At 43.5% G+C, this 14,941-nt stretch overlaps 1 protein-coding gene across 1 annotated transcript; it reads right to left on the reverse strand.

The window, feature by feature from the left end:
* Positions 1-1,539: 1,539 nt before the first annotated feature.
* TDRD6 (tudor domain containing 6) lies at positions 1,540-13,849 on the reverse strand (the record flags this gene model as incomplete). The annotated part of the gene is made up of 4 exons (XM_079781479.1): positions 1,540-1,563; positions 3,522-3,611; positions 4,885-5,003; positions 7,840-13,849. 4 exons carry the CDS (start codon positions 13,847-13,849, stop codon positions 1,540-1,542), a joined length of 6,243 nt encoding a protein of 2,080 aa, XP_079637605.1.
* Between the last annotated feature and the right edge of the window lie 1,092 nt (positions 13,850-14,941).

Raw genomic sequence — 14,941 nt, forward strand, 5'->3', positions numbered from 1 at the left:
ATCCTATATAGCCATTCAGATTTAAAATGTTTCAATTCCTCAGCATGAAATTGCAGGTTTCCTGTAATCTGTCCCTAAAATGCCTTCTCTGACATTTCTCTCAGTAATTCACAACCATGTCTCCTACATGTTGAGCCAAACTTGTCTGTTCATTATCTCAGGAACAACCATATACTTATCTACCTCCATTAAGTTAAACGCAAAACCATCTCCTTTTTGCTTTTTGAAATTACACCCAGCTTTTAAGCTTCTCTATTCTTACTATTCCCTTCGAGCTTCAAGGTCTGATAATGTTTCCTATGCAAACATCTTTTCCCCACTCTCATGTCACAAACCCCATTTTAGAAATGGATAACCATTCCAATTGTATGACTGTCCCACTCAATAGCAGCTCTTTCAAATCCTTTGCTGGTGGCATGTGCTGCTGCGGAAAAAAGAAAATATCTGCTGAAAGGATCCAATGAGTTAAGTTTAAAAAAACACAACCCTAGTATAGTGCATACTGAATATCTTTCAGGGAAAAGAAGGAAATACCTATTGAATGCCTACTCTTTTTCAGGTACTTTACATAAGTTATTTATAATCTTAAAAAAAATATTGCAAGAAAGGTTTTATTATCCCCATTTCACAGATGAGGAAGATCAAGGCTCAGAGATAGTATATAGTATGCTTAGGTTGCATATATAGTAAGCAGTATATAAGCAGGATCTATTTCCTGACGCTAGAATCTGGACTTTGCATACTACCACTTACAACCATGTTTTTAAAAGCATGGACTTTGATGTTAGATGGGTCCAGTTTGGTCAAGCCTCTAGCTCTTTGACCTTAGGCAAGTTATTCAGCTTCTGTGAAAAGTTTCCATTTTCTCACCTATAAAATATGAACAATATTGATATGCACCTAGAGTTGAGGAGTAAATAAGAAAATGCATTTAAAGTACCAGCCAGGTGACTAAACCCAGAGCTAGCATTTAATGCTGCTCTCTTTCCCCAGCTGTAGCATTGTGGTTCCTTTACTATGGATATTCCAAAATTCTACTTCCTACTTAATGAAAAGAGACCACTACACTTTTAAGGATAAACTTTATTCAAATATTGTGTCATATTAGAATACTTCCAAATTCAAACAGGCAATTAGTCAAATATTTAGACAGAGAAGACAAAGCTTCTGAAACAAAAACAAAAATCCTAAAGGAGTTACAAAACCATCCTCCTAAGTAGCATCATATAATATACTTGTCATAAACCTATAACTTGTTTAAACACTATATTTTAAATAATTTTTTAAAATATGACCTAATGTGTTAGTAAATTGGTTAGCAAAATAAAGAACCCCCCCCCCCAAATCCATATCCATTCAGCAATATGACTATAAATACACTGCACAGTCAACCTGAGGTCTATTTGGTTTTCACATATCAAAGTTTCCAAAGCATGACAATTTCTTCTTTCCAAAGCTCTCAACTTGCTCAAACATTCTCTTGATCTGGATGCCACGCCTCTTGTTTAAGAGCAGCTCTGACTGGATCCACAGCTAAATCTATGTTACCTCCAAGCCCCTTTTCTGAGGTTGAGAAAGAAACAGAAAAACAAGCAAATTACTTACATGGGAGCGACCACCACAAATTTAATGTCCTCTAAAAATGGGGAGGAGGATGAGTGAGTATTCTAATTACTGCAGAGAATTATCCCTATAAAATGTTTTCTTTTTAGTGTTTTGGTTCTCATATATTACCTATTATCACATAAAGTTTCTCTAAAATATTATGAAATGGGCAGATTTTCTTATTTTGCTAGAATGATGTTAACAAGGCTGGTAGCCAGTTAGTCCATTGTTCTCCTTGACTAGTATGTATTTTTCACATAAAGCCACCAAGAGCTGATTTCATTCATAATCTGCTCAATTCTAAGAACAAGTGTGCTACTTATGAACATGACCCTGCAATGACCAGGAACTCCCTCAAATTGAACTATACCATGTACATAAAACTAAAAATCCTGAAAGAAATTCCAAGAGACCATTTAACATACATAGATGATTTGAACATATAAGCTAATTAACACTGGAAAAAACCTTTAAACTATGAATTTATCAGATTCAACAATCTAACTTTCAAGGTTAATTCAATCAACAAGCATTTCCTATTTCAAGAATTCGTCTTCTTGGCTATTTATCCTCCTAAGCACATTTAACATTTTAGCTAAAGAGTTGTTTTTTATTTTTTTGTTTTATCTTACTACTGACAGACAAGGAAATTAATTGATAAACCATTTCTGTTTGAGGGTTCAGGGTAATGGTATCTTTAAGATTTGACAATCTGTTTTATAAACAGAAGTTTCCTTTAATGGTGGTATCATCCAATGTCATGAAGGAAAGATCTTTCCCCGGTGTTTGGACTATATCCCAGCAAAACGAACCCTTGGATTACAACCAGTTCTTCATTGTAGGCACAAAATAATTAAAACCAGAAAGGGAACCATAGATAAACCAGAAAAAATGGTAAACAACAAAAAGTAATCCTTTAAAAAGGATCTGATTTTATAGTGAAGAATCATCTCAAGTACATTTTCTGTCCTTCAGTTACTCATTTCTCTGGCCCATCTCCATGGGAGCATTCAACACAGGGAATGAAGTATCCTCTTCCAACAGTTAGCTCCCAAACTCCCACAACTCTGGTGTCTGGTACATTGTTCAAGGGCTGCTTTTCAAACACATTATCCATGGTGAGCCACAGAAGGTTTATTAAAGACTTCATGAAGAGGAATAGTTCTCCTGGATGCTTTCAACTCCTAATAGCATCATGTATGTGATGTCTGTACAGAAATGAATTCATGAGACCTATTCTTATGGTAAAAGAAAATAGCTCAGATAAAAATATTTTTAAATGTAATCAAATAGAATCCCAGACCATGGTGACTTAATGTATCACAAAAAAAGCAGTCCTTTGTAAGTTAATGCCTCATGAGATTTAAATTTATCCAAACAGGATAAATTCAAATGCCCAGACATATCATAATGGCAACAGAAATTGCCCACCTTCTAATCTTGAATGAAGAACAAAATATAAAACTGTATGTATAATAAAATAAACTATGTTCAAAATATATAGATGGTATGTTTATATTCCATATAATCATAAAAACTATAAAGGAAAACCACATTGACCAATGTGTTTATCTTTGGATGAATATATTACAGGTGACCGATACTCTCTTCTTTTTAACTTTGCCATTGTCCTCGATTTTCTGCATCAAACATATTTTATAAAGGTCATGGACACCAAACATTTTCAATTTTTAAGTCCCAAAATGAAAATCAAAGAGTAAAAACATTAATAACTAGGTTGTCCAAAAGGATATGAGGCATAAAGCCCAGAAACATTGATTCTGTTATTGCTGTTTTTCATTGTCATTACAATAAAGACCCCCATTATTCCTAAACACAAGGTCTTTGGCAATAGTTATCACCTTTCAAAATGAAGGACAATGCTCTCATTAATTACTATTTCTATAATTCCATACCTCACATGGACTCTTATCCAATTTGGGTATGCCATTCCAGACATTCTCAGGGTTCACTATCTCCTCCATACCATTTGAAAGGTTCAAAACCTACCATAGAAAAAAATGTAATAAATATTGGTAGATTCCAAAAACTGTAACTGATTCTTGTACCACAACAATCCTTTCAAAAATGAAATACCTTAAAAGGCAATAAAATAATTGTATTAAATTTCAAAAAAATAAATTTCAGTCTTATGTTTCAACTCAATGTTACTTTAGTTCAAAAAGCATATATTGAACAAGCCTAGAGATCAAAGATGGATAAAATTTAGATCTCAAGAGGTTCAAAATTTAGTGGAGAAACAGAGCTCTAAGCAGTAAATTGCATAACAGATTTCTGCAGCAGGAGATACAGAAATAGACAGAAGACATAAAGCTCTTTGAAGGCAGGGAAAGGGGAGAGATAGAGAAATTTAGAAAATAAAGCAAGTTAATGCTTCCCGGAAGAAGCAATGGTTAAAGTAAATCTTTTAAAGATAAGTGGAAATTAACCAGTTTGGCAGGGGATAGAATACAGGCAAATAGAACTAACTGCATTATTAAATACATCAATCAAAGAAGCCAAGCAGAATCATACATATATGAGAACTAGCAGTCTGATGTTCATCTGATGTAAAGTACAAAACATAAAGGAACAAGACCTAAGGCTGGAGAGGTACACTGACACTTTAACCCGGAGGACTATGTCATGTTGATGAGCTTGACTTTTCTATTCTAGACGAGAGGCTCTCAAATTTTAATGGTATAAGAATGCACAGTCCTGGTCCTACTCCCAGAAGTTCTGAGTCAGTCAGCCAGGGCACAGCCTGGAAACCTACAGTTTATGTAAACACACCAGGTGATTCTGATACAAGTGGTTTTCAGGTCACAGGAGAGACACATTCAAGTGCAAGTCCCCAAGAACTTTGACACACAGGACTGATGTGCTCAGATTGGCATTTGACAAACTGCACACTGGTAGTGTGGAGAATTAACTGAAGGAAGGCCAGAAGTGAACCAAATAGGTTATTAGAATAATCTGGTTGTGAAATGAGGGACTTGACAAAGGCAGTGGCAAGAGATCCAAATCGTCTTGACACATTGGAAGTGGAAAGTGTGGAACCTGGTGATTGATAGACTTTTAGGGGTAAGGAGGAAAGCCTAGCACAATTTCTTGCTAGGATGCTCATCTATGAACTCTTAAAACGATATTTTGCACTGCATCAAAATATGAGGGGGAATGAACAGCTGAACATCTGTTTAACTGCATTTTCTCATCTTATAAAATTTCCTTAACAGTCTTCAGGTACATTTTGAGATAAAATACTTCAACTGTACTCACCTTTGTGCCTTCTTCAGCTATTTCCAAAATCTCACATTTAGACCACGTGTGTCTTGACCACACAACACATTTGGATCCCACAGTAAATCCTTTCAGAGTGTACGTGTTCTCTGGTTGAGCTGCTAGATTGAATAGAGTAAGACTGAATGCATACCTCTTCATTCCTTTATATTAGACGCATGAGCAAAGGATTTTCCAAATCTGCCATTGCTATTCCTCTATAATCAATATCGTGTACGATACATGTTCTAAGTCTGTCATCTTTCCTTGGTTTTGTTTAAATTCTATCAGGGTCCCTCCCCATATAATTCCTTACAATTTTTCTCAAAAACTAACAAACAAACAAACAAATATCAACAAACAAAAAACCATCACCATGTGTTGTGCTTTTTAAAGGTGTGTGTCTGGCTCTAGCATTAAAAACTACTACAAAAAGCAGGCTATTCTTGTCAGAGGTGGTGTGATCTATGGTTACAACAACCATTTCTATAGCAAAGCAGCATATTGCAAATGAACAGACAATCTTATCACAAAGCGATTACTCACTATTCTGAAATGTAACAATGAAGACTAAAAATCTAGTATAATATTTAAATAAATCATCATATATCCACAGGATGGCATACTATGGAATTAAATTATTTTGAAAGCATATTTAAGAGGTGAACACTGTAGGATAGTATGATCTCTAGTTTTTTAAACTCTCCATAAATAAACACACACATATGCAGAAAGACAACAGAAAGGAAGTACACCATGGTGTTAACTGTGGTCATTTCTTGGTGATGCAATTATGGTGATTTTCATTCTCCTGAGAGTCTATTGTTTTCTCTATTTTATACAATAACTCAAGGTGAATAATATAACAATTATTAAAAAGTTACATTGATTAAAAAAAAACACAAAAAGTTAGCCATTTCATCTAACTTTGAATCTTATTAAGCAGCTAAGAAAATAGCAGTAATAATAACTTATAGAAAAGTTAATGACAATAAATGTTCTCCAACATTTACTCTTGGCTATTAACTTTTTTGGTTTGTGTAGGCTCTATAATCTAGCTTTTGTTTAAGGGATTCTAAATGAATGGCAAAGTACCTGCATGAAGCAAAAAAGAGTTAAATTTGAAAACTCTGCTGAAATGATCCTTATCATAAATTCATGCCTATAGTAATGTTTGAAAACACACACACACACACACACACACACACACACACAAAACCCAAACCCACACTTTTTTTAAAAACACCAAAAAATATAACCTCTTTATTTTAAAGGTGTTGTTTTTTGTTTTACCTTTTAGTGTGATTACTTTTTGGAAACACACTTTAAGCATTCTATTTTTAAACACAAAATAAATCAGCATTTTACCCAGCATATAAAGTATTATTTTACATAAATTTTACAATTTAATTCCCCTATGTTAAAAATACCCTCCAAATCGGATTCTCTTTTCAGGTTTTAATCTGTTCCCCAAAAAAGTTAATTTAAAAATTCAGATAAGAATTATTTTTTTTTCTTTAAGACAAATCTTATCTAATAGAAGAGTAATATGCAAATTGACCATACCTTCGCTACGCCCACAAGCCACACCCACAAGCCAATCAGGGGTGAATATGCAAATAAACCCAACTAAGATGGCTGAGGCCACGGAGAGCAGGAGGGAGGCTTGGGTTTCCCCGGCAATGGAGGAAGCCAAGCTTTCCACCTGCCCTTGCTGGCCCAGGCCTCTGCTTAAGGCTACAAAGTTTCAATTATAGAAGGTAAATAAATCCCTATAGAAATCCACAGAGCGAGCAGAAGGCTTGGCTCCTCTCTAGGCTACAAAGTTTCAATTGTAGAAGATAAATAAATCCCAGATACCAGGGCATTCACTTGGGTTGCTAGGGGTGTGGCCGGCCTGCAAACCACCACAGGCCCCTTGTCCAGGTTGCCCCACGCCTCACCCTGATCCAGGACACCCTTCAGGGCAAACCAGCTGGCCCCCACCCATGCACCAGGCCTCTATCCTATCTAATAAAAGAGTAATATGCAGCCCTAGCTGGTTTGGCTCAGTGGATAGAGTGCTGGCCTGTGGACTGAAGGGTCCCAGGTTCAATTCCGGCCAAGGGCACATGCCTGGGTTGCAGGCTTGATCCCCCAGTAGGGGGCGTGCAGGAGGCAGCTGATCAATGATTCTCTCTCATCATTGATGTTTCTATCACTCTCTCCCTCTTCCTTCCTCTCTAAAATCAATAAAATATAAAAAAAGTAATATGCAGATTGACCATCACTCCAACACACAAGATGGCTGCCCCCATGTGGTCAAAAATCCTGCCCTCATGTGGACACAAGATGGCCACCACGAGATGGCCAGCAGGGGAGGGCAGTTGGGAGGGACCAGGCCTGCAAGGGAGGACAGTTGGGGGTGATCAGGCCAGCAGGGGAGGGCAGTTGGGAGGGACCAGGCCTGCAAGGGAGGGAAGTTGGGGGCGACCAGGCCTGCAGGGAAGGGAAGTTGAGGGGGACCCAGGCCTGCATGGGAGAGCAGTTGGGGGGGACCAGGCCTGCAGGGGAGGGCAGTTAGGGGTGACCAGGCTTGCGGGGAGGGCAGTTAGGAGCAAATAGGCTGGCAGGGGAGCAGTTAGGCATCATTCAGGCTGGCAGGGGAGTGGTTAGGGAGTGATCAGGCTGGCAGGCAGAAGCAGTTAGGGGCAATTAGGAAGGCAGGTAGGCGAGCAGTTGGGAGCCAGCAGTCCTAGATTGTGAGAGAGATGTCCGACTGCCCGTTTAGGCCCAATCCCCCTGGGCAGTCGGACAACCCTCAAGGGGTCTCAGATTGGAGAGGGTGCAGGCTGGGCTGAGGGACACCCCCCCTTCTCGTGCACGAATTTCGTGCACTGGGCCTCTAGTTAGTAAATAAATAAGAAAGACACCAGGTTAAACCTAAATGAAAGTGAGAGAAAAAAACTCACATACCTGGGACCCCTGGTAAAGCACCGTGTTTCCGCTCATCTCTGGGCTCTTCCTCAGAAAACAGAGACGTCAATGAGGAAATAGCATCTCTGTTTTTATATTCTGTAAATTCTTCTTTATATATAGTCATTTCGATCTGTGTCTTGGGATCACAATCCTTTCCATGTAGATGCAATGGCAACCCAGGTTGGTCATCAAACCATTCCACACAGCTTGCCTCTCTCGTGTCCTCAGCACACAGGGATTCTGGGCACAGCTGGGCTGTAGGTAAGTCTAGCTCTGGCTGCTTCTCGGCTTCACAGGTGAGGGGCAGCTGCACTGTGAAGGGCTCCAGGGTGGCTTCTGTGTCACAGACCAGGGGCTCGACGGGAGGCACCAGGCCTGGCTCTTCTTTTTCTTCATCCCCGACGAGGGAATGCTGTAACTCCATGGATTCCAGGTCCACAAATTCTTTTGATTCATCATCAGGAGAAAGCGGCACCTCAAGTGAATTCAGTTCTAGTATCTCCTCTGTTTCATCGGCACAAGGAAATAACACGTTCAATCCTGTCATTTGTTCATCATCAAGCTTTGCTTTGTCAACCGAATGGCACTCTGCTTTACCTTCCAGGACCTCAGTGACAGTCTTATCTTTGCATGGGTTTTCAAAAGCTTCAAAAACGGTATCAGTTTGGGGATCATGGAATTTATTTGGTTTGATTTCAATCATGTTTAAGTCTTTCTCAATTCTTACAGAGAGCTCACCTATCTGTGGTTCCACATATAATGTTTCCTCTTGTCCGGCCTTACTACATGGTTTCTTAAGTCTGACATCAGGACCTGGGGATCTAAGAGCTCCCTTTATCCCTGGGACATTTTTTCCATAGGGCAGATCACTGTTTCTAATACCAATCTGAGAATACCTTTTCATTTTCTCATTAATACTTTCGCCTTTGCTTTTCAAGTCAACAATTGCTAAAGGGATATCACAAACATCCTTTTTTATTTCTAAGATTGTTATCTCCAACACATCTTCTGTTACTATTTCATAAAAAACATCATTTCCCTCTTGAGGGCACATGCCCTCTGAAACATGAAATCCCAAGAGACAACAGGGAAAGGCTTGCATGGGAATCACCATAAGTTCAGAAGGAATGGTCCAGAGGGATTTGGGGTCCACGCAGTCTTCAATGTTCCCGAAGTCCACAAGCCTGACAGACACAAGAGAATCTTCGCAAATATTGGTGATAAGTGCCCTATACAAGTGCCCATCTTCTCTGTATCTCACTATGCAAGGATCTCCAATATGAGGACATGAGATACAACTTCTCCAATCTGTTGTCCGTTCTCCAGCAGTTTGTAGTCTTCCTTCTAAATACTGAAGTTTCTCAGTATCAGCAAACTGACACCAAAAATATTCAGGTCCATCTACCACAGTGGCATAAGCTCTTATCATTTTCATCTTGGGATCATACCAGTTAAGAAATACTGAAGTGTCACTGTCTGTTTTCTTGGCTGACTTGGAAAAGGCGCCATTCATTATTTGGATGGGAAATCCTACTTCAGATTTTTCACTGAAAGTATATCTGCTAATCATATCTTCTGCTATGATCCCATGTTCATCAGCAAGAATAACTTCCCATCTGTCTTGGAATTTAACAAATTCACATTTTATTGGAGCCTCGTCTGTCCTTTGAGAAAAGTAACGCATGGTTTCTTTACAATTTAGAATCTCAGGAACCCAAAGTCCCTGTAAGGAGCAGTGAATGCACAACCTTGGTAACAGAGCATGAACAAGGTCAAGTTTACCTATCTTGTTAGTAGGAATCATGGAAACGTTGCCATAATCTATAAATTGCACAGAGAGAAGGTCACTGGGTTGTTTTTCCTTGACCACAGCACGATACCATAAATTGTCGTCTGGGAAAGTGGCACATATTATATCTCCTCTTTGCAAAGGTGGACCTGCATAACATTTGGGCCTCATGCTAACATCATTTAATCTCTCTGAAAGACGACTGAGTTCAGCTTCATCTTCTGTTAGTTGCACATAAAAGTCTGAAAGGTCATTTATATGAGAAACATACACAGTTGTTTTAAAACCAGGCTTTACAGTCTTCTGTGGGAACTCAGAAAATTTTAGAGGCAAATCTTTGTTAGAGGAATCTCCTCTTTTTTTCTCTAAAGGAGTGACTTCCAGTTCCACGACTTTCCTTTCTTTGTTCTTTTCTATTAATGAAGACATTTCACTCTTTTTGTTCCCCACAGAGTTTCGATGTTGAGGGATTACGTATGTCTTTGTTGAAGTTTGTGAAAGTTTGAGGTCCTTACCCGCTGAGCTGCCCTTAGGTTTGTATGATTCTGCCAGGATCTCCATATTGTGTATCTTGTTCTCTCCTGGTTTGCTTAAATATTCCATAGGTGACAAGTTCATAGTTTTCTTTTTCACATCAAGGATTTCTGTTGCAGAGAGTACTTCACTTTCTTCTTTTTTTCGTTCCCTACCCTTGTAACCAAGTAACTTCTCATTAATACTATTATTAATTTGAATACTGTCATCATATAGTTCTATCACCAGTCTTCCATCTGGATCTTTGGCGACAACCACAGCCTTCAATAACTTGCCTAAAATAGTCTCCTGAAACCATGTTGTAACTTCTTCTGGTATATGGTCAGGAATATCAGACAATGAGCATCTAATGCCCTGCATGGGCAAAAATAAGACATCACATGCATCACTAGGTATTGAAAGCAGATCATCATTTGTTACCACACGAATGTTACCAAAATCAACAAAAAATACTTTGCTTGGGTCTTTTTCTATCATTATCCCCCTACTCCAATTTCTGTCAGTGTACTTAGCAAGGCACATGTCTCCAGGGATCAAGGTTGTTTTTTTTACGTTCAGCAAAGTTTTATTTAATTGTATAATAGAACATGACAGCTCTTCTAAAATATGGGCATTTCTCCCCAACTGGCAATAAAATGTCCAAGGGTCATCAACATGTGTTATAAGCACTGATTCTTCACTTCCAATTTTCATATCATGTGTTGAATAGTAGTAAGAACATAGCTGAACGGGGAACCCCAGCGGCTTCGGAGGTTTGATTGCTCTTGCAAGTCCTTTTTCTACCAAAATATGGCTTGCACTCTGAAAGGGTGTTAGCAAATCCACGATATAAAACAGTTCCTTGTCACCTGTTGATGCAGTAGCAAATATTGTGCATTTTAATTCTAGATTGTCTTTCCATGCATTGACTACAAATTCACGGAAAACTTTTATTGCCTTTTCACTCCAAGCAAAAGGATTCTGACCAGTTGGTTCAATTAAGTTATAAAGACTGCACCTAAAAGCCTGAGCCTTCACTTTGAGAAATTCTTCACTAATTGAACAAATACTCTTCACAGATACCATATCCTTGTTTCCATAATCTACAAATACTACTTTGACATTCTCTGGAGATTGTGTCCTCCTGATCAGAGCTCTGGACCATTTTCCAGTTGCTGTTCGCTTTGCCAAACAAGCGGGGGCGGTTCCCTGGTAAGGAGTAGGGGTATTCTTGCAATAGTCCTGAATATCACACATTAAAGCTTTAAAACCTTGCATGTTCCTGGTCAGTTGGCACCAGAAATAGCCTGGGTTTTTAGCATAAGACACTTTGACTTCCATCGTGCTTCCAACTTTTATCTCTCCTTTGCAAGAAGAGCCTGCTTTAATCTCCCAGAAATTCTGTATAAGAGGAGCATAAACAGACATTCTTTTCTCTCTTTCCTGCACAACTAGTCCCATTGAACCATTTGTATCAACTATTGTGCCCGCGAAAGCTTCTGAAACACATGCAGTTTTATTATCTCCCTTGGCTTTCTGTTCTACTTCTTCCTTCTTGGCAGAAGATATTTTGTTCTCAGCACTGAAATGGTTTGAAACATGCTCTGGGAAGTGGGTACATCCAGGGATATTTTCCTGTGTTTCAAATTCCTGATACTTGGCATATCCAGCTTGAGCAATTACCTTACCAATGTTTTCTTCCCCTGTTCTTGATTCATCAAGAATCTCCACAACATACTGCTTATCCTGCTTATCAAGGACATGGATGACTAATTCTTTGTGGAGCACCGTCTTTTTAAAAAAGGAAATTGCCTCCTGGCTCCAGGTTCCTGCCACAGGCCAAATGTCAGCCAGAGTGCACCTCAGAGCCAAGCCTGGCAGCCGTCTGAACTGAGGCAGCAGCATCCTCACGTCACACCAGTCCACCTTCTCCGAATTGCCTCGATCAACTAAGAACACATCCACATTCTTGTCGTCCAATCTGGTGACCACGGCCCGATAGTAACCATTCTCGGTCCATTTCACACAGCAGAGGTCATCAGATTTCGGTTTCAAAACTACCCCATCCAGCTTCCTGGCTGAGGAATAGAAGCTGCACATTCTCTTCATCAGCTTGCTGAAGGTGCCCCTGTGCTTCCTCAACCCGATCCAGAACTCTGAAGGATCTTTAACGTACTCGACCTGGGCATCGTAGAAGGCATTGATCTTTAAATGGACAGACCTCAGGGCTGGGAGTGAGAGCTCTTCCTCCACTTCTTCAGCTGGAGACTGACAGTCAAGGGCTGCTTCGGGCTCCTCCTCTTCCTCCTCCTCCTCCTCTTCCTCCTGCTCCTCCTCTTCCTCCTCCTCCTCCTCCTCTGCTCCCGGGCTCTGAAGGAATCTGTCAATCAGGCAACAGGACTGTACCCCAAAGGCACAGTTAAGATTCATCCCATCTTCTCCATACAGAGTGACGTAATACACGTGCTCAAAGGAACAGTAAAACTCAATCTTTGCATTCACGGCCTGGCCCAGTATCAGTGCCTTCAGGCCACCGACCTGGGACCGAGACCAGCCTCGGCCGCCGTCCCAGAGACCGTACAAGGCGCAGGGGTAGGTCACCACGGGCATTCGGAAATACTCCGGCAGCAAGTAGCGCAGGCTGCTGCAGCTCACTAGCTCCTTCCTGCCGAAGTCTATGTGAAGCACCTGGGCACAGCGCTGGGGCCGAAAGGTCTCAAGCAAGAGCGCCCTGTACCAATGTCCGTCCAACCCACAGGATGCACACGGAGAGCCCGACTTGTCTGGGCTCTCCTCCTCCCCCTCCCAGGGGGCACTGGTGTAGTTCTCCTCCCCGGTCCCCACGGAACCCCGGTAGATGTGGGCCATGCTCTCAGAGAGGCGACGAATCTCCTGGGAGAAGCTCCGCAGCTGGCAGTGGATGCGGTGCGGGTGGCACACCTGCGTCACCACCATGGGCTCCGTCACGCCCAGCTGCAGCTGCGGGTAGAAGTAATCCAGGCTAGGCTGCTCTTGCTTGGGCTGGACTCGCTGCAAGACGGGGGTCCCCGAGCCCAGGCCCGCAGAGGCCGCCGGCAGGTAGCGTTTGAACAGCGAGCGGAAAAGGCTGTGCGGTACCTGCCGGGCCAGGCCCAGCTCCTGCATCTGCTGGAACAGCGCGGGCACCTCCAGAAAGACCAGGCGGTGGGGCAGAAGCACGTCCAGGACCTGCCCGCGCAGCTCCTTGCCCTGCAGGTTGCTGAGGAAGTCCAGGGCGCTGGCGTGCCAGTGCTGGGGCCTGCCGCCGCCGCCCCCCGCGGGCACCAGGCCGGCCAGCACGCAGCCCAGCACCTCCGAGGGCAGGTGGAAGAACTCGCTGCGCCCGGGCACCAGCGAGCCCGCGCCCGCCGTGACGGTGCGGCCCTCGTCCAGCAGGAAGACGCGGCTGTCCTGGCCCTGCCGGCTGGCCACCCGGCCGCGGTGCCACCGGAGCCCCACCTGCACCAGGCACAGCTCGCCGGGCAGAGCCGAGGCGCCGCCCAGCGCCCACGGGCCTCGCGTGGCCGCCGCTTCCTGGATCTCTTGGCTCAGCCGCAGGTACTCCTCCCGCCGCTCGCCCACCAGCCCCCAGAGCTGCACCGGGATCACCTCCGAATGCACGGCCACGAAGGACACCCTCAGGGCCAGCGAGGCCCCGGGCGTGGGCAGCCCGGGTGTGGAGCACATCTCCGCGGCGCGGCGCGGCTACCGCCTCCGGAGCGGCCAGGGCGGGTCAGGCCCGCCAACCCCCTGCGCCTCGGGAAGGAGCACAACCCAGGCTCTGGGCCGAAGCACTGGGAAGACCCCCGAGGCCACCGGAGGCGAAGCGCCGATCGCCCAGCCTCCCGGACTCGCACCAACTGGTAAGACCCCGCGGCGTGTCCAACCGTCCACGGTTGAGCCCACGGTTGCGCGGCCGCGCAGGCATTTGCGCGCGCGGCGCCCCGGCTTCCGGCCGCGGGACGTGGAGGGAAGCGGCCGGGCTGGGGTCGGAGCCCAGGGAGGGCTGGTGGCAGGAGGGCAGAAGAGACTTGCAGGGCTGTTCCTGAGGCCAGGATGGGACACGACCTGCCTCTCCTGAGAGCGCCTTCCACTCTGAGGGACGCAGCGTGAAGGGCTGGCCACGGGCTGCGGGGAGGCCCAGGCCAGAGAGTTGCTTCCTCTTGGGCTGTCCAGGGAGAGCTGAGGAGCCCTGTGAGCCAGGCGCAGGCTCGCCATGGGGGGGAAGGCAGAAGTGACTCGCCAGCAGCACATTCCTGGGCTTTAGGGCCCCAACACTCACAGGACCCCAGGCGCTCCCTGGCTGGGGGTGCCTATGCGCGTGTGTCCTACATGGGACCGGGTTTGCTGTGACCTGGAGCAAGTTGCTGACCCTCTTCTGTGAACCCCTTTGATCACCTGAATTGTTACAAGGGTTAAAATATAGTGTGAGCCCTAACCCGTTTGGCTCAGTGGATAGAGTTTCAGCCCAAGGACTGAAAGGTCACATATTAGATCAGTGATGGCGAACCTATGACACGTGTGTCAGCACTGACACGCGTAGCCATTTCTGATGACACGCGGCCGCTGAGGCGGCCGCATGCCGAGGATGAAACATTTGCTGCTCCTGAGGATGAAACATTTGCGAAATAATGTTTTTTCCTCAAAGTGACACACTACCCGAGTTATGCTCAGTTTTTTGGCGAAGTTTGACACGCCAAGCTCAAAAGGTTGCCCATCACTGGATTAGATTCTGTTCAAGGGCATGTACCTTGGTTGCAGGCTCAACCAATGGACACA

The sequence above is a fragment of the Cnephaeus nilssonii genome (assembly GCF_951640355.1).
Source record: "Cnephaeus nilssonii genome assembly, chromosome: 9".
NCBI lineage: Eukaryota > Metazoa > Chordata > Mammalia > Chiroptera > Vespertilionidae > Cnephaeus > Cnephaeus nilssonii.